Raw genomic sequence first — 25,990 nt, forward strand, 5'->3', positions numbered from 1 at the left:
GTTTCCGCTAAAGGCCATGGGATTCACAGGAAGATGAGGGATGGAAGAGACACCAGGCCGGATGAGAGGAACAGCAGCTCTTCCTCTCTCCTGCATCCCTGTGGAGCATCAGGGACATCACTGTCACCAAGAACTGCCAGACAGGAAGCCATTACCAGATTTGGCAGACAGGTCGCTACATGCAGGGATTTACAGTGAGAGATGTATGCTGAGAGGCTACTTTATTAGGTACTGCTGCTGAAATGGGCAGGTCGATGGTGGATCCGTTCCTTGAATGTGCTCCAGTTCAGTTAGTAGAGTTCACATTCAATCAACTTTGACTGCTGGGACAATGTCCTTTTCCACTATCATGTTCTCCAGGTGTTTCATATAGGATTGATATGATAAAAAAAATCGCTTTGTACTGTGCACAAGGTCAAACTCAAGACATTTCTCCAAATTGGTCAGCCTGCTCAAGAACACAAAACAGCCATTATATTTTGAATGCTTAAATAAAACCGACACATGAAAGTCTACATTAGTGGACTGCTAGCTTTATTGAACAATGTACATTATGTTCAAAAGTTTGGGGTCATTATGATGAATATATTTCAATAAGGATGCAATAATTGATCAAAAGTGATAGTAAAGACATTTATAATGTTACAAAATATTTCTGTGTCAAATAAATGCTGTTTGTTTGAACTTTATATTCATAAATATGTTTTCAATATTGATAATTCCAAGAAATGTTTTTAGAGCAGCAAATCAGCATCATCATAATATATTAGAATGATTTCTGAAGGATCATGTGACACTGAAGACTGGAGTAATGATGCTGAAAATTCATTTTTTAAATATATTCAAATAGAAAACAGTTATGTTAAATTGTAATATATGACAATATTACTATTTTAACTGATTTTGATCAAATAAAAGCAACCTTGGTGAGCATAAGAGACTTCTTTCAAAAACATTTCAGAAAAATCTTACCGACCCCCAAAAGTTGTACATTATTTTATATATTTTTATAAAAATATTTAGAAAAAAGCCTCAGCATTTAATATAAATCAACAGAGTGGAGTACACTATAGATATAGGAGGCTATGGGAAAAATCTTGCAGTGTCTCTGGAGGACAACAGAGTGCTTTGTAAAAGGACATTTAGAAAGGGAACACCACCCTCATGTCACAAAATATTCTTTCTGATTGTACACTGATTTAGTTGCCTTCTTAAGTGAATGGATTTCTCTCCCACATTGTAATATGAATATTTTCATTGGTGTATGTGTACAAGCGGGAATTCACAGTGGAATCCTCAGTTCGCATGGGACTCCCATGTCGAGAGCAGCTAACAAACAAACCAGTTCTTTCTTTGTGGAAACCCACACCCACTGTGAGGACGAACCACAGCACAGTGATTGTTGAGGTGAACTGCTATTTCAAGGACAAAACAAAAGGAAATTACAAGTGGCAGAAGTTTATGTGTAGGACTTTCATTGTCAAAGCCATTGATTGTTCAGTCGTCAGTCGTTCAATGTTTACAGATGGTTTTGGGCAGAATTCACAACGAGCTGTAATACATTTGAATTGAATTTGAGGCGCTCCACAGAATGCTGAATTGGACAGAAAGAGGAAATTTACAGATTTCAACAATCACAGACTTTTAATAGAAATATTTAACTCATACTAAAAAGATAAAAGCCTATATTATTTTATTTTATTTTAATATTTAAGCCTAAATTCACATCTGAATTGCAATCTTAATTCTTTTTGCCTCTTCAGTTCAAATTCATTTTAATTCAGGATTGACTCACAACCCTGGCTTTTGATTATAAACAAGCATTGGTATTTTCATTTGATATAAAAACTTCCATTAACTGAGATATATCCACTGTAATTCATATGATTCATTTCCTTTGTGTTTTCCAATCTCAAGTCAAGTAGACTTTGATTTATTAACATTCCAGCCATATATAAGTATGCAGTGGAAAGAAATGTCATTTCAGCAGGTCTGCAGTGCATATCACCACTTACTCTGTCTGCTATCACAGACGTTTTGTTCCTCTGTGTCCTCTCTGCTGGAGGATTGGTGGAAGTACTTGTGGGTAAGGAGAAAGTTGAAAAGACATTCTGTGGTTTCCACATGCTGTTATCACTGGTTTGTGGCTGGATATTGACCCTGCCTCGAGGGATTTACAGTTTGTTTTAGCCATTTCCAGGTTCAAAAATATCTAATCTGTCTTTTCTCTTTCTGTCTCTTTTTTTCTTTCATTTCAGGATGAGCTGGACCTCACAGAGAAGCACAGAGAGGCCATGTTTGCCTTACCAGCAGAAAAGAAATGGCAGATATACTGCAGCAAGAAGAAGGTTAGAGCTCTCCAACATTAGGTCATTGTGTGTGTGTTGGGGTGGGGGGGTTTACCCTCTCATCCTCGGTTAAAGATTCAGTGCACCAGATTACACTGGCATTTAAACATCTCATATATCAAAGTGCTTAACATAATCACCTCTCCGTCTGAAAGAAACAGGATTCTGAGTTAATGCCCCTCATCTCCACTTTCTCTGATTTAAAAATGGCTAATCTATTAAATGTTTCCATTAATCTTTTCATTGTAAATTAAGTGTCAGCAGAGGTTTTGAATAAGTGGACATGTTAGACTTTCTCTGACATGTTGATGATTTCAAACCAAAGCGACCTACAGTAAAATAGTGCATGCTGCTCTTCAGGATACCCAGTTTGTTGATGCAGAGAGAGTTTGGTAGTATTTACATCAGCCTATTTTCTTAGGCATTACTTTCATCAACATCTGAGAACGAACTCTTTCTATAATGAGAAGGTACTTTCTGCTTGAGAAATGCTCTGCTTTACTTACTGTTTGTTATAGAAGGCAAAGCTTAACAAAAGCTTTGTTTTGTTTTGTTTTTGTTTTGGGTTGTGTTTTTGTTGTGTTGTGTTTTTGTTTTGTTTCGTTTTGTTTTGTGTTTTTGTTTGGTTTGGTTTGGTTTTAGTTGGGTTTGACTAGCCTGGTTTGGCCAGTTGAGCTTCCACAATATACAATTTTTACTTCAGATAATTTTTTCTTGATTTATGTTTCTTTGTATCTCAAATGTTATTTCCAAAGTCTTATTTAAGCAATTATTATATAGTATATGCTAAATGATCTTAAAAACAAAACAAAAACAAAGTTAGAACAAATAATCTGTAGTTTTTCTCATTTGCAATAAGGGTCATTTCATTCTGCTGTATTAATACATAACTATGATCAACAAATACAAGACATAGTGACAAACTTCCAGAGGGGTCTCAAGATGACTTACAGTAAAATGATTATAATTAAGACAAAACATGTAAAACAACTAAAAAACAAGACATTTCTTATTTTAATTCCCACTCTAAAACCTGTATATATATGAGGTAACTTAATTTCAAAAGTGTGATTTCTAGACCTGGAAAAGTAATATAAATTAATAAAATCTTAGAAATGTAGAGTAAAACATTCTTTTAAAAGTCCTTATGCTTAATCCTTATCCAGTAATTCACAAATGACTAGAAACATCATGAGGATGGATATTATTGTGAATTATGGAGTCAAAAGGTTTGAGAACCACTGCATTACTAGCCCTGGGTCATTGAGCCACTGTTGAGTTGTGCTAGATGGCGAGTTCTTTAACTTTAAGCAAAGATTTCAGTCTTGATTAGTTTGCGATAGGAACAGAGGAATTTACTGTGTCCATGTTGTATTTTGCCATACGCGAGGCCATCGTATGGGTTTGTGTTACCACCGTGTGATTCTGTCAGTTTCCTCTAGCGCAATATTTTTTTAACAAGCAAATCCTGTTTTATGAAATCACACTTATTCATTTTTACTGGACACCGCTGTATGTTTAGGTATGCAGGAAACATTGAGGCAAAGTCATACCATTTATCCTCCATGACCTAATGGAGCTCAGAGAGCAGAGAAGCACCAGTGTGAATCGGAGTTCATTAATGACATCAAACCCTCCATGATGCCACAAACAAAAGCCCTGCCAGAGTGTTCTTCTGATGTGAATCCATGTGTTTAACTCAAGACAGCATGAGCACTGAAACATGACGCACACACACAGACACAGACAGTGGGTGGTCGGTGGTTACCTGCCGGTGATGTGACATCAATACAGTCAGGGTGATAGAAAGCACAGTGAAGTGGCAAAATCCTGCAGGTCTATAAACTGCAGGCACTTTGATTGCTCTTAGTTAAATGTTCATGCAAATAACATTTGTTCTGTAAGTATGCGTGTGCATAGCATGAATGCAATCTGTATTCGCCATGCTGGCATTGTCACGTGACCTACAACGTCAGCCGCTGTTCTCTGAAATTTACAAATATGACACCTCCTCTGGGACAGTAAAATGTCGGTCAGAAGTGCACTTCAGAATCTCAGTGGAAGCAGCATGTCAACTAGGTATTTATGAATTTATGAATTCTACATATTTGGAGATATGAATCATTTGTTGTACGGCTTTTTGCACACTATAGTAGGAAAGTAGTTATATTTGGACATAGAGAGTATGTTGTATGGGAAAGTGTGTTTTTCATGGTGCTTTCAATAGGTATATACACAATTTGATATTCTGGACATCAATATCAATCAATCAATCATTTTATTTCGGTCCTCACAGACAAGTTTTCACAAAATAAATAAATAAACATAATTACCGAAAAAGGTGTAGGCTGAAGCCTTGCTTATTATGCCTACCCTTTATACATAATTAACTGATGAGCGACACTTTTCACTAAGAAATACAAGATAAACATGTTACATAAACATTACCCCAAATGTACATGCATAATTCAAAACAACATAACAAAAATACACATTACAACTGTTGCTTCAATATTGTAACAATACATTCACAATTATTGATACTGAGTCATATAATTATTTATCACCTTATTTTTATACATTTTCTTGAATTTGCAGAGTGAATTACATAATTTTAATTCCTCATCACAATTAGTCCATAGATTTACCCCTTTAAGAGATAAACGCCTACTTTTTGCATTAGTTCTTGCCCTAACTTTTTTAAACATAAACCAAAAAGCTGATAATTATTTTATGTTATGATGATAACATGAATGGTTGATATTATAAATCTGTACTTTAAAAAAGAGAAAATTAAAACACAGTATTATGATATATACATAGTAACTCACTCTGACATGCTCTTAAAAAGAAAGTACAATTGATAGTGTCCTATACTTTCAAAGGGTTAAATTAACAAACTTTTTTTTAAGCTGAACCCCTTTGATCTAAAATATTTAATTGATTTAATTGAGTTTTTAAGTTGACATTTTCAGTAATTTAACAACATATTTACATGTTCACGGTTCTCTGATGTTGGTTAAGGGTCACATGACATGCAGGTAAGCAAATCAAATATTTCTTTTTTATTAAGTGTTTTATTTTGAGCTGTTTTTATTTTTGTAAAAGATTTTTTTTAATTTTAATTTTACATTATAATTTTAATTATAATTTGCTTTACATCAACTTGTGAACATTGATGAGGCCGGGATTTGTGAACCACAGTTTAAGCTTGCCATGATCTATCTCTATCTGTTTGATATTGCTAGATGATGAATTTAATTTTAAAAAAAAGGTGGAAACAAATAATTATCCGACACTGGCTTATTATTAATAACAATGTCCAATACTGATTTAAAAAAAAACAAAAAACAGATATTGTCCGATAACTGATATGGAGATATATTGTGCATCTCTTGTCTTTAACTGATATAGTTGCAGGGGGATGAACAAGAAATCTGTACTCTAGCTAACCTTCGATTATTCTCTAGATATGTGATATGGAGAGATTTTTCTTTTCAGCTTCAGCACAGTGAAGGTACCGGAATCTCCCCACGCTTAATATACCCCATAATATGATACATTAATAGAAAGCGCCCCACTGGGATTTTTCTTAGATGTTCTTATCTATGAGTTGCAGTGGTTCAGAAGCTGGTATTGGTTACAGGTCGGCCATCTGTCTGGCCATGACATCTTTTCTTGTATAGCCACATATGCTGTGTCCCAATTACAGACCTAATTACTCATTGTCATGGGACACTGAGCCGAAAGAGGGCATGACGTGAAGTAGGGCGCTCAAAATTGTCTTTTGACTTCAAGTTTTAGTGATGAGAAGGGTTTTTTTTGTTTGTTTTATAAATGTTTTGTAAATGACCTGCTTTCTGACCTGATCCTCGTATTTGGAAGCATATCAGAGCGTGCGGTTGGCCAGATCGAGTTGCCGTTTCTGTGTTTTGATAAGTGTCTTTCAGCCACATTTAATTTCGCTCTACTTGCATGAGGAGGTCATGCTCTACGATTAAACACATGGAACCAATGAAAAAGATTTAAGATGGTGAGCGGATGGATGAGATTAAGGAAGAATATGTCTGTCGTGAGACGGCCCGTGGCTGTGCAACAGCATTCATGCAGACTCAGCACAGTGCCCAGCCTGGGACTAGTAAAACAGGGGCTTGGCGCTCTTCCCCAGGGCTTCAGTCTGGGATAGGAGGGTGGAAGGATAAGGGAAGCAGTGGTTGGTCCAAAGCAAACAGGAAGGCCTCCATTTGCAGGTGCAGATTATGTTATCTGCAAGGCTCTTGATCGGTCTGTCAACCCTGGGAAACAACACTCAAAGCAGTCATCTCTTTTATTACATTCCCTTTCCACATATTTATAAGGTGCTGGACTGTCAATGCAATATGTTAATGTATGAATAATATCTTAAAAATACACTATCATTCAAACATTTGCAGTCAGTAAGAAATTGATACTTTTCATACTTGTATTCAGCAAGGATGCATTAAATTGATCAAAAGTGACAGTAAAGACATTTATAATAGACACAACTTCTATTTCAAATAAATGTTGTTCTTTTAAACTTTATATTCATTAAAGAATCCAGAAAGAATGTGTTATGGTTTTGACTAATATTAAGCAAACATTTTTCAACATTGTTAATATTATATAAGAAATGTCAGAAATGTTTCTTGAGCTCCAAATCAGTATATTATAATGATTTCTGAAGGATCATGTGACACTGAAGACTGGAATAATGGCTGCTGAAAATTCAGCTTTGCATCACAGGAAAAAATTACATTTTATGTATGTTAAAATAGAAAACATTGTAAGATTGTAATAATAATAATTGTCATAATTTTGAAAATTAAATGTACTATTCTTACGTTGAAAACTGCTTATGGTATGTGAAGGCCAGTCATATCAGAGATTATTTACATAGTCCTGTACTGTATGTACTGTTAGACTGTACATAAGAGTATTTAATAGTCTTTAATCTTTGATTCCCAAACTGTTCTGCTGACATTTCTTTCTATACAGTGTGCTGAGCACAGTGATTATTGACCTGTGCCCTGAACTCAATGCCTCAATGCGCTCAGGTGTGCAAGCTCTGCTGGCTCAAGACCAAAGCTTGAGGTACAGTATCAGCTGTCCTGCTCCTGGCAAAGGACGGTTAAGAATAGTCAGTCTGGATATTCATCTGACTCACTTCAATTGTCCCCAATGTGGAAAAATAGACATTGGTAATCAGAGCTCTCTGATAAATTGAAAAATAAATTGATGTCCACTGTAATCTTACACTCGTCTCTATCTGAATGCTTAAGCATTCAGTGTATTGGGAAGAAGAGATAGAGTCTTGGACTCTTTTTTTTTTTTCTAGGTCAGGGGCTATCAAGCTTTTCACCAGAGTTCCTTGGGCAGCGGGCCAACAAATACTTAGTCAAGCGGGTTCAATCGAGCAGAGTGAGTTTCTGACCCACTGCTGTCTGGCAGATTAGACCTGGAGTGCTGCAGACAACATTGACTGTTTCAGTCCAAGTTACATGTATAATCAATGCATAAATCTGAATATTGCAGAAAATAATTAGCAAATAAAGCAGCATTAAATTTTTAAAAATAAAAATAATTTAATTGGTGGTGTTTATTTATTTATTTGCATCTTTGGCCGGTTACACTGCATTTTTCATTCCATTGACTTCCATTTATACGCTTACGAATGCGGGAGACAGGAGATGTAAGCTCATCTAAATTTTAGTGCATTACAAAGTTCAGATCGGTATTCATATGACATGTTCGGTATTCATATGACATGAAGATGTGTGTCTAATAGATAGAAGATCGGCGTGGCATATTAGCTGAATGCAAATGTTAAATCTGCAGGATTGGAGCATTGCGGTAAAGTAAAGTCGAATTATGTATTATATGTAGAATTATGTTTTTTAAAAAAGACATCAGTGAACAAGATGTCATATTGCGAGCATTGCAGCGTCCATAGAAATTCTGAGTACACAAATTCTAGTGTGACCATGAATGTTTAGTGTGATAAACATTTGAATTTGAATGAATGGCTTTTAATGCTGTCATTAGGAGTTTTTACGTCAAGGTTTTTAATTTCTAAACTCTTTTCCATCGCACTGCAAAAAAAACTGCTGTAAAACAACTACTTAGTGGTGTTCATTCAGCTCATATGCCGTTTTTTTTACACATTATTCTTCTGAACAGACAAATCATGTACGAAAATCTCTTTTCAACATTCTTGTTGGTGTGAACAAATTTCAATCCAGCATTTTTTATGTGATATCCCAAAATTTGTGTTAAAATATGCTGGCTAGTCTCACTTGACTGCTATGCAACAATTGAGATTGTTCAGCAGTGCAGTTTAAATGAGCTTTAAACTGCTTGTTGATACTTTTGGTCAGTTACGCATTTGTAGATCTTTGGGCTGATTCATCTTCCTGTTAACTGATTTCTTGAAATTGTGATAATCTGAACTGAACACATTGAAGCACGGCTGGTTCTTAGAAAGAGCATCTCTCCAAACCAACCTCAACCAACAAAATCACAGTCGTTATGACATGTCTGTCTGAGAATGAAGTGCTCATGGTATCAGGGCAGAGGAAAGTCCTTCCACAGCATGAGAATGAGTCCTGCCAGAGATCCACATTAATGCTTTACTCATTAAGGCCAAATGGTGAGTGGGGAGTTAAGAAATATGCAGGACAGTGGAAGATTAGGGGTCTCCAGGCCAGCATCCAAAACTCCTCACTCGTCTGAACAGATGCCTATTTGTGAGATGCCATCATCTCCCAAAAGGCTTGGCAGAGCCGGGTGTGAAACATCCCACGCAGTAGCTGTAAAGGAGCTCATTGCTATGCCAGATTTTTTCCTTTCCTGTGTGTTCGGTGAACATAAGCTACAATTAAACTCCCTATTAGTGGCTGCGCAGACAGCCTGTGCTTGTTTTGAGAAGAAAGTTGTCCCACTTCACAAGATCCACTCGCTTTTGATTCATTACTCCCTACATAACTCCCTGCTTTTCTTCTTGCCTTCTGTGCTAATACGGCATTGGCTGAATCTAGGATCCGTGTTGTTTCTCTAGTGTCTGTGATTCTCTGCTGGCCTACTTAAAGCGTGTGCTATTTCTGCCAGCGCTTTGAGCGTGATGTTCTGTTTCAGATCTGCTTTTTCTAAGTCTGTATGTTTGGGAAAGTGTGTACATGTTGGGGGAGGTGATGTTCACCTGGGAATATATGCAGTGTGAATCTTATTGCACGTTTGATTTGCTTCGGTTACATATAAGCAATGAATGTTACTCGAGTGAAATGAGACCTGAATTAAACCCCGGCTTCAAACTACAAAGAAACCAAAGAAATAATATGAAAAAAAACCAGATAAAAAAAATAGCAACAAAAATCTAAAGGCAAACGGAGCGCCAAATAAGTAAATAAATGCCTCTCAGATAAGCCAGTTCACACTTTTGTCAGCGGAATATTTGGTTTCACACAACTGGCCAGTATCAAAATAAGATCATTTTCAAGATAAAGATCATTTTTCATTGCTGCGGACTCGGGAACGTCTCATTCCCACCGAAGCGTCCAAATTATGTCATTCCCAATAACATTCCGAAACCACACTTTTCTGCAGCTCATTCCCAATATGTTGTTTCACATTCCTCTATTCCCAGTGTCATGTTCCTGTTGTGTGGGCCCTGATCGGTGTGCAACACACATCTCGTGTCCCAGCATCATGCAGAGGGCAGCGTGGATTAATGACGTGTGCTTGAAGTGAAAACAAGAGCCATGTTTGTTTGGTTTTTTTATATACTCATGCTGACATGTTGAAACTAATGTCTCGAAGATAGAATTTAAAGTGCCCCTATTATGCTATTTGAAATGTTCATAATTTGGTTTTGTGTGTCCCCAACAACAGGTTTACATGCATGCAAGGTCAAAAAACACTTTAATTTTCTTAAAATATGCATTTAATTTTACTTTATTCCTCAACGACTCTCAAACGAGTAATTCGAAGATTCATCTTTTAAAACGCCTCCTTTGCATAATGTTACTCTGCTCTGATTGGTCTGATGACCCAGTCTGTTGTGATTGGTCTACTGCGTACAGCACATGTTGGAAAAGGAACGCCCATCACCAGTACTGGAATATGACTTATCAATAATACATCCTATTATAATAATAATAGTTCTCCACTCTGTTCTAAAAAGAAAGAATCAGAAGGGAAAAAAGTTGTTTTTGACCCATCTTTCAAAGACAGCATCCCGCATTGAGCTCGCGGAGATTGGAGACGCAGTCAGTGAAATGACGGGAACGCAGCAAAATGTTGTGATTATACAGCTGTGGTATCTTAGTTAAGAAGAATTTTAACCACTGATTCTTCACAGCCTCGTCCTTTGGAAGTGAAAATAAACCAAATTTCCTTTTACAGCGCAGAGCACAGCATCTTCTTGACATTACGTTATCCACACGAACGAGCTACACATTTTTTTTCTCAGGATTTCCACGCAGAACGTAGGCGGGCATTATGCAAATATAAGAATTTGTGACTCGTGAAATTGGTGGAATGGGATTCGAATTTAAAATCAGCGGTTCAGAGTCGACTCTTTCTTTTGAGAGACAATAACTTTATTTATGATGCACTTTCAGCTTTACAACAGCTTTGCTGACTGTTTACATTCACATACAGCTGCATTACACACTGCATGAAATGTAATTTTCAAAAATCCATAATGGGGGCACTTTAAAGATAACGTGTGTTAATTCTGTGCCTTTAAATCCATTTATTTGTTTCTCTCAGGAACAAGAGGAGACTAAAAGTGCTACTAGCTGGCCAGAGTACTACATTGACCAGCTCAATTCAATGGCAGCTGTAAGTATGTCATTTTTAAAGACTTTTCTTTGTTCTTTAATGTCTATGAAATTATCTTTTTTTTTTTACAGTGGTAAAACTGATAATACGTTTTACATTTTACATTGCCATTGGACGCTGAGGCCTTAAAACACATGACATGTAATATCCATGGTTAGACATGTGCATCTAAGCTAGCTAGCATGCTGTATGTGCTTCTAGTGTAAGCATGGCATCTCATTTTTTTTTTTACAGAGGAAAACTCTGTTGGCCTTGGAGAAGGAAGAGGAGGAGGAACGCAACAAGACTATCGAAAGCCTTAAAACGGCACTGCGGACACAACCTATGAGGTCTATACATTGTAACACAAATAGATACACACACTCTGTCTTTATCAAATATAAATCAGTTATCAAAGTCCCCCAAATTTGTATTTGATCATTTCTTTAAAAAATTTATTTTATTTTGTTATGTAATGTCAAGATATTCATAAGATTTTAAATGTGGTTTCAATGCTTCTGTTCAAATTTTATTTTTAATTAATGTTTCTATTCAGCAAGGATGAATTCAATTGATCAAAAGGGACAGCAAAGAGATTTCTGATGCTACAAAATATTTCTATTTCAAATAAATGCCATTATTTTGAACTTTCTATTCATCGGTTCTGAAAACAAATTACAGTTTCCACAAAAAATATTAAGCAACACAACTGTTTTCAACATTGATAATAATAAGAAATGTTTCTTAAGCAACAAACCAGCATATTAGAATGATTTCTGAAGAATCATGTGACACGGAAGACATTTTGTCTGACATCACAAGAAAATAATTACATTTTAAACTATATTCCAATAGAAAAAAAGTTATTTTAATTTGCAATAATATTACATAATAGTACTGTTCTTACTGTATTTTTCATCAAAAATGCAGCCTTTTTGAGCATGAGAACTATTTTGTAAACAGAAAAATTGAAAAGTTATTTTTACATTGCAATAATATTTCAAAACATCTCTTTTTTTGGTGGACTTTATATCTCAAATGTGACCCTGGACGACAAAACCAGTCTTAAGTCGCTGGGGTATATTTGTAGCAATAGCCAAAAATACATTGTATGGGTCAAAATGATCGATTTTTCTTTTATGCCAAAAATCATTAGGATATTAAGTAAAGATCATGTTCCATGAAGATATTTTGTAAATTTTCTACCGTAAATATATCAAAACTTCATTTTTGATTAGTAATATGAATTACTAAGGACTTTATTTGGACATCTTTAAAGGCGATTTTCACAATATTTTGGTTTTTTTGCACCCTCAGATTCCAGATTTTCAAATATTGTCCTATCCTAACAAACCATACATCAATGGAAAGCTTATTTATTCAGCTTTCAGATAATGTATAAATCTCAATTGTGAAAAATTGACCCTTAAGACTGGTTTTGTGGTCCTGGGTCACAAATGGTCCATATTTGCTCACTAAATCAAAATCAAAACAACAGCAACAAAAAACGCTTAGCTTACATTATTGCCTTTATTTGAAGATGAGGACAGCTGTCTCAAGGCAATAGTTTAACACGTCAATGGTTTTTCCATTGGCAAGTACCTCACTCTGTTAATAAACAAACGCTTCCCTTATGGTGTGTGCTTTGGGGTTTCATTATGCAAATGAGATTACTTTCATCACACACATGCTCACAGACACATGAGTTTGTTTAGTGGTTCCTGCTTTTACCATTTGATCCTGGGGTCACAGATCATCAGCACTGACCACTGCAGGGCTCGGGTCAAAGCACTCCAGCCCTCTTTGTGCCTAATAACCTTCAGGCTGCATATCAAACCATTCCAAACCATTGACAGTTTTAGGTAATTGTATTTAAAGTCTAGTGCTTTATAGGAGCTATAAATCTAGCTACCAATGTGATATATTATTTCACATTCATCACCTCCCTGTGGAGTCAATTATTTTCAGATTTACAAATTGTTTTCAGAGCCGTGGCCTAGCGGTTAACACACATGCCTGGGTTGGTGCTCATGTCGCAAATTATTGTGGGTTTGAATCCAGCCCATGTCGTGTGGCAGTCCCATTGCACCATCTTCTCCCCATAATTTCCTGTCATCTCTTCACTTTTGCCAAGAAATAAAATAAAACTTTGATCAAAAAATTCAATGTATTTTAATTTTAAATAAAAAATATGTAATTTAAATTGATATCAAAATTAATATGTTAAATATGCTACATTCTACAGCAATTCATTCATAAGAGAAAAATTGAGAAATGAGAGAAAAAGAGACGTTTTTTATTCACTATAATGACATATGATTTTTTTCTTCTCTCTTTTGGAATAAAGGAATATATAAAAAATATATAGTTATGGATGCCCAATCTTGCAGAAATTAAAAATAAATAAAGTTAGAAATAAACACAAAAAATAATAAATTAAGGGCAAACTGATTGATCGATTGATTGATTAATGAATTAAGTGAGTAAATATGGATTAATTCAGTACTAAATTTAATTACAAACTAATTGTATATTTTTTATACAATTAATTAATTTATTAAAAATTTCTGTGTTCCATATTAATTTCCATATATACTAGGAAATCATATGGTAACTCTCAGAGAAAGCATTACAAGTGGACATCTGGGAAATTTTTTTTTTTATAAATTATGAAAACATGAATGATATGACGGCTTTAAAGTTAAAGCTTTTATTTATTTATTTTTTCTATCATGGCTTATGAAACTTAATATGAGTGGGGAAGATGTTTAACGAACAGCTGAATTCATTCCTCATAGGTTTGTAACACGGTTCATTGATTTGGACGGCCTTACATGCATCCTGAACTTCTTGAAGAGCATGGATTACGAGACCACCGAGTCTCAGATTCACACTTCCCTCATTGGCTGCATCAAAGCCCTGATGAACAACTCCCAGGGTCGCGCTCACGTGCTCTCTCACTCCGAGAGCATCAACATCATCGCTCAGAGTCTGGCCACCGAGAACGTCAAGACCAAAGTGGCGGTGCTGGAGATCATGGGTGCGGTGTGTTTAGTGCCAGGCGGCCACAAGAAGATTTTGGAGGCCATGTTGCACTATCAAAAGTTCTCTTGTGAGCGCACACGATTTCAGGTGGGCTAGTTTGTTTATAACCTTTAATCCAAGTATGAAAACATCAAGAGAGTCTGTATCAGGATAAATGCTAATCCCATTGTCGTCTTTTTTTTTTGTCACAGACATTGCTGAATGATCTGGACAAAAGCACAGGGCGGTACAAGGACGAGGTCAGCCTGAAAACGGCCATTATGTCCTTCATTAATGCTGTTTTAAGCCAAGGAGCTGGCGAAGTAAGACATTTCGGCTGTTTCCACACTTTTTAATGCATTTTAATTTACTCACTGTCCAGATCTGTGCTTTCCTCTATAAGCATCTACAAAAATAACTCTCCTATTTGCCCTTAAAGGAATAGTTAATCCCATAGTTCACCTTTTAGAGATTGTGGTTTATAAAACCCCTCAGTTCTCTCGAGATCAGTAAGTGTTTCTTTAATGAACCTGTAGGCCAGCCTTGAGTTCCGGGTTCATTTGCGATACGAGTTCCTCATGTTGGGGATTCAGCCCATCATCGACAAACTCAGGTCACATGAAAACTCTACTTTAGACAGGTAAGGGCCACAATTGCTAACTTAAGCTTTATTAATGGAGTCTTATCAGAAAATGTGAGCATCTTGATTTTGCTGTTTCTCTTTTTTTTTTTGTCTCCTCAGGCATTTGGATTACTTTGAGATGCTGAGAAATGATGATGAGCTCACGTTATCCAGGCGGTTTGAGTCTGTGAGTAGATAAAAAAAAAATAATAATGTTTTTATATTTTATGTATAAATATATTGTTTACAATTAGTATTATAAAATGTAAAATTATATTATTAAATATTATTCTTTAAATAATAATATGTATTTTTAATCATATACCTTGCTATTTATTACTATTGTATGGAATTTATCTATTTATACACTTTTTTCAGATCCATATAGACACGAAGAGTGCGACACAGGTTTTTGAGCTTGTACGGAAGAAGCTGGCCCACACAGATGCATATCCGCACTATATGTCTATTCTTCACCATTGCCTGCTAATGCCTCGTGAGTGCTTACGTCATTGTTTAGACTTTCTTAGTTTTTAACTAAATTATGCATAGTCATCTGGTTATTAATGCAAAAACTAGCCGGGTTAATGCCACAAATGACTTTGCAGAAATGTTTGAATCTGCACTTTGTTTTAGATAAGAGAAGTGGGAACACAGTGCAGTACTGGCTGCTCCTGGACCGCATTGTTCAACAGATTGTCCTGCAGAATGACAAAGGTCACGACCCTTACGAGATAAAAAAAAAATAATAATGTTTTTATATTTTATGTATAAATATATTGTTTACAATTAGTATTATAAAATGTAAAATTATATTATTAAATATTATTCTTTAAATAATAATATGTATTTTTAATCATATACCTTGCTATTTATTACTATTGTATGGAATTTATCTATTTATACACTTTTTTCAGATCCATATAGACACGAAGAGTGCGACACAGGTTTTTGAGCTTGTACGGAAGAAGCTGGCCCACACAGATGCATATCCGCACTATATGTCTATTCTTCACCATTGCCTGCTAATGCCTCGTGAGTGCTTACGTCATTGTTTAGACTTTCTTAGTTTTTAACTAAATTATGCATAGTCATCTGGTTATTAATGCAAAAACTAGCCGGGTTAATGCCACAAATGACTTTGCAGAAATGTTTGAATCTGCACTTTGTTTTAGATAAGAGAAGTGGGAACACAGTGCAGTACTGGCTGCTCCTGGACCGCATTGTTCAACAGATGGTCCTGCAGAATGACAAAGGTCACGACCCTGACGTCACACCATTAGAAAACTTCAATGTAAAGAATGTGGTTCGAATGTGAGTTTGCCTCTTTTTTCAGGCAACTTTATCATAATTGATTTTCTTTGGCATCCATATGTTGCTGTAGTGTATTTATAGTAGTTGCAGTTTTTTTATGCCCTCATTAAGTCTTTGCCAAATAAACCAAGATCTGTACTGGAGTAATGAGTTTTTCCTTAAATCACATCACTTATCCTCTTTCAGGCTTGTCAACGAGAATGAGGTGAAACAGTGGAAGGAACAGGCGGAAAAAATGCGTAAAGGTCAGCACATGTTGTCCACATTGATGTTTCTTTTACAACAAACTGTTTTTTGCATTAAGATTAAATTCTCTGTAACTGTTAATGCATTCACATCTTGTAGGAATTACCATTCTTGAATTTCATGTGACTTGACGTCATGCAAAATTACATCATGAAACTATTTTTATCTATACTTTTTAGCATTTAATAAAATTTTTATTTATATATATATATTTAATTTCATGAAACTCCTTTAGCTGTAATTTTAAGCATTGAATATAATGTTTGTTTATTCATTCATTCAGAAGATAATTTTTTTTATTTAATAGATTTTATTTTGCAGTTTATTTGTATGCAATTTTTTCTCGTCCTCACCTGTTCATGTAGGAATTATCACTCTGATTAAACAACAATGAAAAAGTCATCAAACTTGAACATTGATTGACTTGAAAATGTATTAATTAATGACTTGACCGTCATGACATCATGCAAAATGAACCAACATGTAGAAGTGAGTTAATGTAAAATTCAACAACAACAAGCACATGACATCTATTTGGCATTGTAAGCGTTGCCATATAACTAATCATTTCTAAAAATGAGAACATCATCAGCTCAGAATAGATTCTCTGAGTTGTCATCTCATAATTATGTTAATTCTGACACAACCTGAATGTAACCTATTTATTTCAGTTTGATCCAGCAGGCTGGAATGCAGTGTCTTCATTGTAGAGACGTGTAACATTATGCCCTTTAACGTCTTTGTCCTGTAGACCACCATGAGCTTCAACAGAAGCTGGAAAAGAAGGAGCGAGAGTGTGACGCAAAAACTCAGGAGAAGGAGGAGATGATGCAGACGCTCAACAAGATGAAAGAGAAGCTAGAAAGAGAAATGGGGGAACATAAACTAGTCAAGCTGCAGGTGTCGGAAATGACTGCCAGACTGCATGACCTCAGCACGGTACGCTGATGATGTCACAAATATATACAAAAAACAAAAAAAACAATGTAAATGTTCTTTTTCAAAGGCAAACATTAATAACGACCCACCACTGTGCATCCCTTTTGTATTTCTAGAGACAAATAGCCAGTGTTCCTGGAGGTCCTCCCATCCCTGGCCCTCTAGGTGGGCCTCTCCTACCCCCTCCACCTCCTCCACCGGGTGGCATGATGCCTCCTCCACCACCTCCTCCACCAGGCAGCGCACTGATGCCGCCACCCCCTCCACCGCCCCCTGGACACCCTCCTTTCGGTGCAGCTCCGCCTCCGCCAGGAGCTCCCATGGGACCTTCCCTGAAGAAGAAAAACATTCCTCAGCCGTCTAATCCACTCAAGTCCTTCAACTGGGCCAAGCTGTCTGAGGTGAGACTGGCATGGATTACAGGGGCTGACTGGGTCATTCTGACACTCACAGAGCCTTCTTAAGCCTCTACTTTTAATCAAGAAACACTTTGGGAAGTCTAGTGACAGAAATTGGTGTCAAAACTGTCCTAAATTTTGTCAGGTTGTCAGCATTTGTCATAGAATGTCTATGAATGTCATAGAATGTTTAACATTTTTAATATCCTGAAACTATTTTTATATATTGACTTTTTAAATAGTATGTTGTTTTTTATTATTTATTTACATTTTAAGTTAAATACACCTATTTTGATCTGTACTTTTTAGTTTTTAATTTTATTTATTTAGATTTCTAAATTCTTTAAACTATTTCCATCTGTACTCTTTAGAATTTAATGGAATAAAATGTTATTTATATTTTTAATTTTATGAAACCATTTTTATCTATACATTTTAGCATTAAATAAAATGTTATTTATTTAGACTTTCAATGTTATGAAAACTTTTTTATTACCATTTTTTTAGCATGAAACAAAATGTTTATTATTTATTTTGCAGATTTATTTATATGCATTTTTTTCCCCATCTTCTTCATCTTAGATTTATTTTTCAATTTTGCAGTGCATTTTTTACTTGAGTTTTTACGATTAACAAAATATAGCATGTGACTTACAACATGTGACTTTGGACTGGACAATAATTGAGTTAAACATCCCACTCTCTTTCACAGAACAAGCTTGAGGGAACCGTCTGGGCAGACATTGACGACAGCAAAGTTTTCAAAATCCTAGATTTGGTGGACATTGAGAAGACCTTCTCTGCCTATCAGAGGCAACAGGTCACTAAACAATGCTTCTTTCTCTGGTTTTCATCCAAGATGATCTCACAAAGCATTCACTGTCTCTCATGCATGGTATTCATACGTTTACCCATGGTAATCCTGCATCACAGAGCATGGGGTTTGAATTAGCAGACTGTAAAATGCATTGATATCACCAGCAGTTTTCTATGAAATGCAGACATTGGTAAACCGTCCTCATTGCGCTTGGTAAACCACACACTTAGTCTCATTATAAAGCGATTACATATATTTCTTATGGCTTTACAGTCAAATTAGAGAAGAAAAAAGAAAAAGCTAGGTTGGATACAGCGTGAAACTTCATTGACCATGTCTACATAATCACATTTTAAAACAATGCATAAATTACTTTAAGATGGTTTTAAAATAACTTTTTGTAGGTCTTGAAAGCATGCTTAATGCATTAAAACAGATATTCATAAACCTCTCCAATTTCATCAAATTCTCAAAATTGTATAGATTTAATTTAAGCATTATTGAAGCCAGATTATTATGAAAGTCATTTGTCTCAGAGTAAAAATAAATTAAAATGTAGCTTATATAATATATCATTTATCTCACACATGCAACTTTATATCTCAATTGTGACTTTATTTCTTGTATTTGCAACTTTATTTCTTAATTTCTTTATTTCTTAATTGAATTTGTCACAGTTGCAACTTAACTCAGACTTTATTTCTTGCAGTTGCAGCTTTTTCCCCCCGCATGATTACTATATTTCTTGTAATTCATTTTTCACAATTGCATTATGATTATTTGTTGTAATTTCTGAGTACTGTGGCTTTTTTTACTGTGGAGATTTCCACATTATGAACAGAAATTTTTCTAGAGAAAATAAATTTTGCCCACTATTGCAGAGCATCTAGATTTGATACAAGGTGGAGTTGGAGATGTAGCTGGAGATGTTTAGCTGTTGTTTAGACATTAACCGGTCATCTGCGATCAACTAGCATGCATCTTTCAGTGCACACACATTTACACTGCATTTACAGACTTCCCAGAAGGCTCTGCTTTCATGCACCCTCACACTCCCCATTCACCACCCCAGTAATGTCATCATGTTTTGGCTGAATTCACCAGACTACACTGTCTCTCTAACATGTGCTGCATCTTCCTTGCTTCTTGCCTGCATTCTAGGACTTCTTTATGGTCAATAACTGCAAGCAGGTAAGTGTAGTTGAACAGATCTAATAGTGTTTGCATCATCTCTACCCCACTCACTCTTTCTGTCATTCATTTTGTATCCAGACAGTATTTAAAAGTGGAACCCTAACGTGACTTTACTGATAATGTTTCTATAAACTGCACATATGCACTGTTGGTCAAAAGTTTGAAATCAGTATATTAGAATGATTTCTGAAGAATCATCTGACATTGAAGATGAGAGTAATGGCTGCTGAAAATTCCGCTTTGCATCAGAGGAAAAAATTGCATTTTAAAATATATTAAGAAAACAGTCATTTTATGATAATGATATGATAAATGATAATGATATTTCACTGTTTTTACTGCATTTCTGATCAAATAAAAGCAGCCATGGTGAGCATGAGAGACTTATTGCAAAAACATTCAAAAATCTCAATTATTCCAAACTTTTGACTGGCAGTGTTAGTTTGAGATTCAGAATCAGAGCGTATTGATTCTTTTATTTTAATTCAGATTTTTAAAGTTGCTCTTGAGTGAAATGTATATCCTTTGTGACTCCGACCACAGAAGGAGGCTGAAGACGATGCGCTGAGCTCCAAGAAAGTCAAAGAGCTCTCTGTCATCGATGGCCGCCGGGCTCAGAATTGCAACATCCTTCTCTCAAGGTGAGTGATGTGTCTGCCCCGGGTATGAGTTCACCTCCAGCTGATGTGTGTGTGTGTGGACCTCACTGACCCTCCAGATGTAATGTCATATCCTGTGGGTAAAACCTTCTGGTTCCTACGTCCTGGTTTGATACTGTATCTTCCACCTTTGTTATTGTACCACTTCCTATCAATGAATGACATACCGCCCTTTAGTTTCTTCACGTATATACAGTATGAGGTGGCTTCCTTGAATTCTGTGTAAATCAGTGCAGCATGGGCCTTTAAAAATCAACAGGAACCACGCCTCATTAATTACGAGCCTTAAAGGGTTAGTTCACCCAAAAATGAAAATTCTGTCATTAATTACTCACCCTAGTGTTGTTCGAAACCCGTAAGACCTTCGTTCATCTTCGGAACACAATTTAAGATATTTTTGATGAAATATGAGGGCTCTCTGACCCTCCCATAGAAAGCAAGGTAACTACCACGTTCAAGGTCCAGAAAAGTACCAAGATGATCGACAAAGTAGTCCGTGTGACATCAGTGGTTCAACTGTAAAGTTACGAAGGTCTTATGGGTTTGGAACAACACGAGGGTGAGTAATTAATGACAGAATTTTCATTTTTGGGTGAACTAACCCTTTAAATCATTAAAAATAATTTTTCATGCTTGACAACCTGGTTGTCATTGCCAGGAATGATATTTGACTTTCTCACACACAAGGAACCCGCAAGGATTCTGTGATTGCAGAAGCTCCACAAATTGCAGTGGTTTGGAATTTCCATATTAAAAATTGCTCTTTGGGTGCTCATTTATTAAATATTTTGGCTGACATTATAAGACAATTATAATGTTACAAAATATTTCTATTTCAACTAAATGCTTTTCTTCTGAACGTTCTATTCATCAAAGAATCTTGAGAATTAACGTATCATGGTTTTAAAAAAAATATTGTGCAGCAAAACGGCTTTCAATTTTGATAATAAGAAATGTTTCTTGATCACCTAATCAGCATATTAGAATGAATGAATGAAGACTGAACTGATAACTTGTTTTTTTTATTTTTTTTTTATTAATCAATTAAATGCAGCCTTTTTGAGTGTAAGAGATGTCTTTTAAAAACATTAAAAAATCTTGCTGCCTCCAAACCTTTGAATGATAGTGTACCATATTTAAATATATTCATTCTATTGAGTTTTTCCCAAAATCTTAGCAGAAAATGTGGAAGAATGGCCTGCTTATGGGTCCTCCATTTCCTTGGCCACATTGTTTTTGCCATCATATAATGAATTTTAAAAATCAGTTCGAACAAACAAACAAATAAATAAATGTAAAAAATGCTTCTTCTAACGAATCACTATTAAGATTTAGTATCCATTCCATGTATCCAGGCTTCATTTAATGAAAAGACCACATATTGATTTATTGAATATTTTTATTGGATTCATTTGGCCATTTCACAGCCCAAAGAGAGTTATTAGCATTTCTTTAGAAAGGTTGTGCAAATTTATATTATTTTAATTCATCATGTCTCATTACCTTGATTTCATCTTCAAAGAATGTATTGTCAATTCAAACCTCAGGAAATATTTTCATTTACTTATAAGAGGATGATCAAGCCTCTCTAACTCAAAATATATGACATAATAAAGGAAAATACTACTGCGGGTCCTAGTTTTAGAACTCCCGGGTAGTGGAATATTATTCAGGGTTTGCATTTCTCCGGTTTATAGCTTTATACAGATGTGACTGTATAAAGTGTAAGAATGAGCTGAAATTAAACAGGCTTCCATGTAGCGCTTAATACTTTAATTATCCAGGGTTCCCACTGAGTTTCTCCTTCTCAGTAGTGATATTGTTCTTATAAATGACTTTCATTATAGGATCCAATTCTTATTTTAGGTTAAATATCTCTTTGTCACCTCAGGACTACCCTTTCTGTACGAAATGAATCCCACAAAGCAAACTGTAAGTTAGTCACAGCTGCCAATCCAGACGGTGTCGGATATATGACAGCTTACTGACTGACTGCGGTTTGGCTTGGGACCCAAACACCAAAGGCTCTCGTAAAGCAAGGCTCCAAACTACATGAAACAAACCAGACTAATTCCGATATTGCCAGATTCATTCCAAAATCCTCCCAGCAGATTTGTATTAATGACGGTTTATGAACGACGACATCGAGACCCCATCTTACGCACATTAACAGCTGACTTCAGCACCATCTGTAGATCACGGCCTGTGGTTCTATTACACTCTCATCCTCCCTAAATGCTCTCTTAGGATCTCCACAAGCACAGATTGGGGTGTAATCCATTGTACAGCCACCGAACGGACCACCCAAGCTGAGATTCACAGGGATTTAAATAGTTTCGCTTCTCAAGTGGAAGCCTGTAGAGTTATTAGTGTTGGTTTAGGGATGGTGAATGTGGTGCTGGACGTCAAGGAGATGGTGGTCTGGCTGGAGGGAGATGAGACTGAGGAGTAACATATACTCAGTGATTGCTAATTAGAGCTTAGCGATCAACTCATTGTTGACAGTTCTCAACTTTTTTTCTGTGCAGTTCTTGCACAGAAATAGATCAGAAAGGACTTTACACTTCAGAAAAAAAATCAAATATCTTAAAAAAAAAAAAAAAAAAAAAAAAAAAGGCCACATTTATTAATACATTTTGGGGTTAGTTTTTTTTATTTTTTTTTTTTAAAGAAAAATTCTTTAAGTAAGGATGCATTAAATTGATCAAAAGTGACAGTAAAGGCAAATTGTATTTCAAATAATGTTGTTCTTTTGAACTCTTTATTCATCAAAGAATCCAGAAAAAATGTATCACAGTTCCCACAAAAATATTAAGCCGCACAACTGTTTTCAACATTCAACATTGTTTCTTGAGCACCAAATCAGCATATTATAATGATTATAAGACTAATGACTGCTGACAATTTAGCTTTGCCATCACAGGAATAAAATTACATTTTAAAATATATTAAAAATAAAATAACATTATTTTAAATTGTAATAATTTTTCACTGTATTTACAGTTTTTATTGATCAAACAAAATGTTTTTTGAAGCTTTTGAACAGTAGGTCATGTTTTGGACTTTTAACACAAGTTTATTTTTTCTTTCAGCACTTTAAGTATAGAGAATTTAAACAAGTAAAAAAAAAAAAAACATTTGCCTGTGCAGTAAGACAAATGCATTTAAGTCTTAATTTCTTATGCAGTGTTGCTTCTCAAATAAATGTATTTTGTGTTAAGGATTTTTAGATATTTTTTACTGGAAAACAAGTATAAAGAAAAAAGCTTAAAAGTTAAAGTAAAACTAAAGAAATCTTTTTTTGTGTGTGTAAATAACTAAATATCATCTAAATAAATATAGTCTGTTTTCAAGTATGAGGAAAATGCCTGTATATCTGATCAAGGTGAATTTTGTCAACACTAACACTAGCATACAGATGGCCTCAAAGCCAACACACATGGACGAAAGGTTAAATGTGTGACTAAAACTTTGATTTTGATTTCACTGGGTCTCTAAAGGTTTGATTCATGGCATTTCACAATCATGGTAAAGTGTCTGTGACCACATGAAATGGAAAGTCTTCTGCAACTCCACAAGATTTGCCTCCCACTGTGTCTCCTGCTTATTATTTTCTGATTAAGCAATAAAGAGGGAGTCTTGTGGTTACGCTAATGACATCCTAATAATGACGTTGGCTTGCCTCTGAATGAACTGAGGCTGCCATTATTTAATTATTTTCCTTCCTGAGTTCAACTTCACTCACTCCTGTAAGCATGTGAACTTTGTTAGAAAGAACTCAGGGAATTGGAAGCGCTGCTTGGAACAAACACCTCGACTCGAACATGGAAAGAGCTCTGGCCGTGTTTCACGTCGCTGCTGTGGTTTGCAGTCTCTCTGGATCCTGGCTGGGGAACGAAGGATGCTCTCCAACGCTGATCTCAGACCCGTCAAACACCTGTTCTTCTTGGCCTAAAGTCCGCACACCGCTATCTCTGGATCAGATGTGCATCTATATCATTAATGTGCAATCTTGGCTGCACTGGTGGATTCAACTCTGGGCAGTTTTGACCGTCTCTGTCTGAGGGCTACTAAGAAGATCTGCCAGCACCTTCAATTTTAGGAGGAAGATATTTATCTTCCCTAGATTTTCAGCTTGTTTTACAACATACTTGTCATGGATAGCTCAAACTAATTGGTGGAAAGGCCAGGAACTCACATACGACAAACTGACCACAAATGTCATGTTACTGTTGAGACGTAACCAGTGATGATCACAGATTATTTAAAGCAGGCAAATGCTGGGTTAATTTATATGAGTCATGCGATAATATCACTTCTTCACTCCAGTAATGATATATAGTCTTAGCCAGGAAATTCTTGGTAGCTGGAACAAACACTTGGGTTCATCACTGGGCCTCAAGATTAATAGCTCTTCTAAATAACATACACTAATTTATTTATACTATATGCCAAAGGAAAATATATGCAAGCGGAGGAAATTCCCAGCAATTTCCTGTTCTCAGTGTGATTAAATACAGTTCACTGAGTTTTCTGCTGATGTGGATCTATCACTCCGATTTCATTTGTGAATTCATTTCAAATGAATTTATTTGTCCCAGTCTGCTTGATCTGTATATCCTGTGCTTGTGTTTCAGATTGAAAGTTTCCAATGAGGAAATAAAGAGAGCCATTCTGACTATGGACGAACAGGAAGATCTGCCCAAGGACATGCTGGAGCAGGTGAGTGTGAACTGACGGGAATGTGCGGGACAGAAGGAAAAGCATTCTGGGTTTAAAACAGCTATCATGGTTAACAAACATGTATGTAAATCTGTTTCCGCTTTAGAGTAAAATATACAACAGGTAATGGTGAGAGTAAGTTTAAAATAAGAAATAGAGTCACATTGTGAGATATAAAGTCATATTTGTACAGTCATATACAGTCGGTACAGATATACTGTCATATGTGTACAATAAAGTCCCAACTGTGCACTTGCAATTATGGAGTAAAAAAGTCACAATTATGGGAAATAAACACAATTAAGGAAAAAAGTCACAATTGTGAGATATAAAGTTGCAGTTGTGAGAAATAAAGTAGCAATTATGGGAAAAAATTGCAGTTGTGAGCTATAAAGTCACAGCTGTGAGATATGAAGTTGCAATTATGGAAAAAAGTTGCTTTTGTGAGATACTTAGTCACAATTATGTATGATTATGGAAAAAGTCATAATTTGTGAGATATAAAGTCGCAATTATGGGAAATAATCATGGAAATTCACACTTATGAGACCGTTTCAATTATGAAATATAAAGACGCAATTACTAGAAATAAACAATTATGAGATATAAAGTTGCAATTATGGAAAAAAGTCACATTGTGAGTTATAAAGTTGCAATTGTGACATAAATGTAACTGTAAGAAACTAAGTTACAATTACTTTTTTTTACTATAAGGCAGAAACAATTAATGTAATTAATGGTGTTTTCTTTACTGCTCCAGATGATGAAGTTTGTCCCAGAGAAGTGTGATGTGGACCTACTGGAGGAGCACAAACATGAGTTGGACCGCATGGCAAAGGCAGACCGTTTCCTCTATGAAATGAGCAGGT

General features: G+C 35.6%; 1 protein-coding gene across 1 annotated transcript in view; it reads left to right on the forward strand.

Annotated features, from left to right (window-relative positions):
• Window positions 1-25,990, forward strand: part of daam1b (dishevelled associated activator of morphogenesis 1b) — an 81,196-nt gene that overhangs the window by 37,639 nt on the left and 17,567 nt on the right. The window contains exons 3-19 of the mRNA XM_016525457.1: window positions 2,259-2,348; window positions 11,136-11,207; window positions 11,442-11,536; window positions 13,985-14,318; window positions 14,423-14,533; window positions 14,747-14,850; window positions 14,953-15,019; window positions 15,211-15,328; window positions 16,008-16,146; window positions 16,333-16,391; window positions 17,144-17,331; window positions 17,448-17,732; window positions 18,442-18,549; window positions 19,708-19,737; window positions 20,284-20,381; window positions 25,037-25,121; window positions 25,882-25,988. Of these exons, the coding sequence (XP_016380943.1) occupies window positions 2,259-2,348; window positions 11,136-11,207; window positions 11,442-11,536; window positions 13,985-14,318; window positions 14,423-14,533; window positions 14,747-14,850; window positions 14,953-15,019; window positions 15,211-15,328; window positions 16,008-16,146; window positions 16,333-16,391; window positions 17,144-17,331; window positions 17,448-17,732; window positions 18,442-18,549; window positions 19,708-19,737; window positions 20,284-20,381; window positions 25,037-25,121; window positions 25,882-25,988 (2,090 nt within the window). The remainder of the gene's footprint in view (window positions 1-2,258; window positions 2,349-11,135; window positions 11,208-11,441; window positions 11,537-13,984; window positions 14,319-14,422; window positions 14,534-14,746; window positions 14,851-14,952; window positions 15,020-15,210; window positions 15,329-16,007; window positions 16,147-16,332; window positions 16,392-17,143; window positions 17,332-17,447; window positions 17,733-18,441; window positions 18,550-19,707; window positions 19,738-20,283; window positions 20,382-25,036; window positions 25,122-25,881; window positions 25,989-25,990) is intronic.

Source organism: Sinocyclocheilus rhinocerous, unplaced genomic scaffold (assembly GCF_001515625.1).
Source record: "Sinocyclocheilus rhinocerous isolate Xijiao unplaced genomic scaffold, SAMN03320098_v1.1 scaffold453, whole genome shotgun sequence".
Taxonomy (NCBI): Eukaryota; Metazoa; Chordata; class Actinopteri; order Cypriniformes; family Cyprinidae; genus Sinocyclocheilus; species Sinocyclocheilus rhinocerous.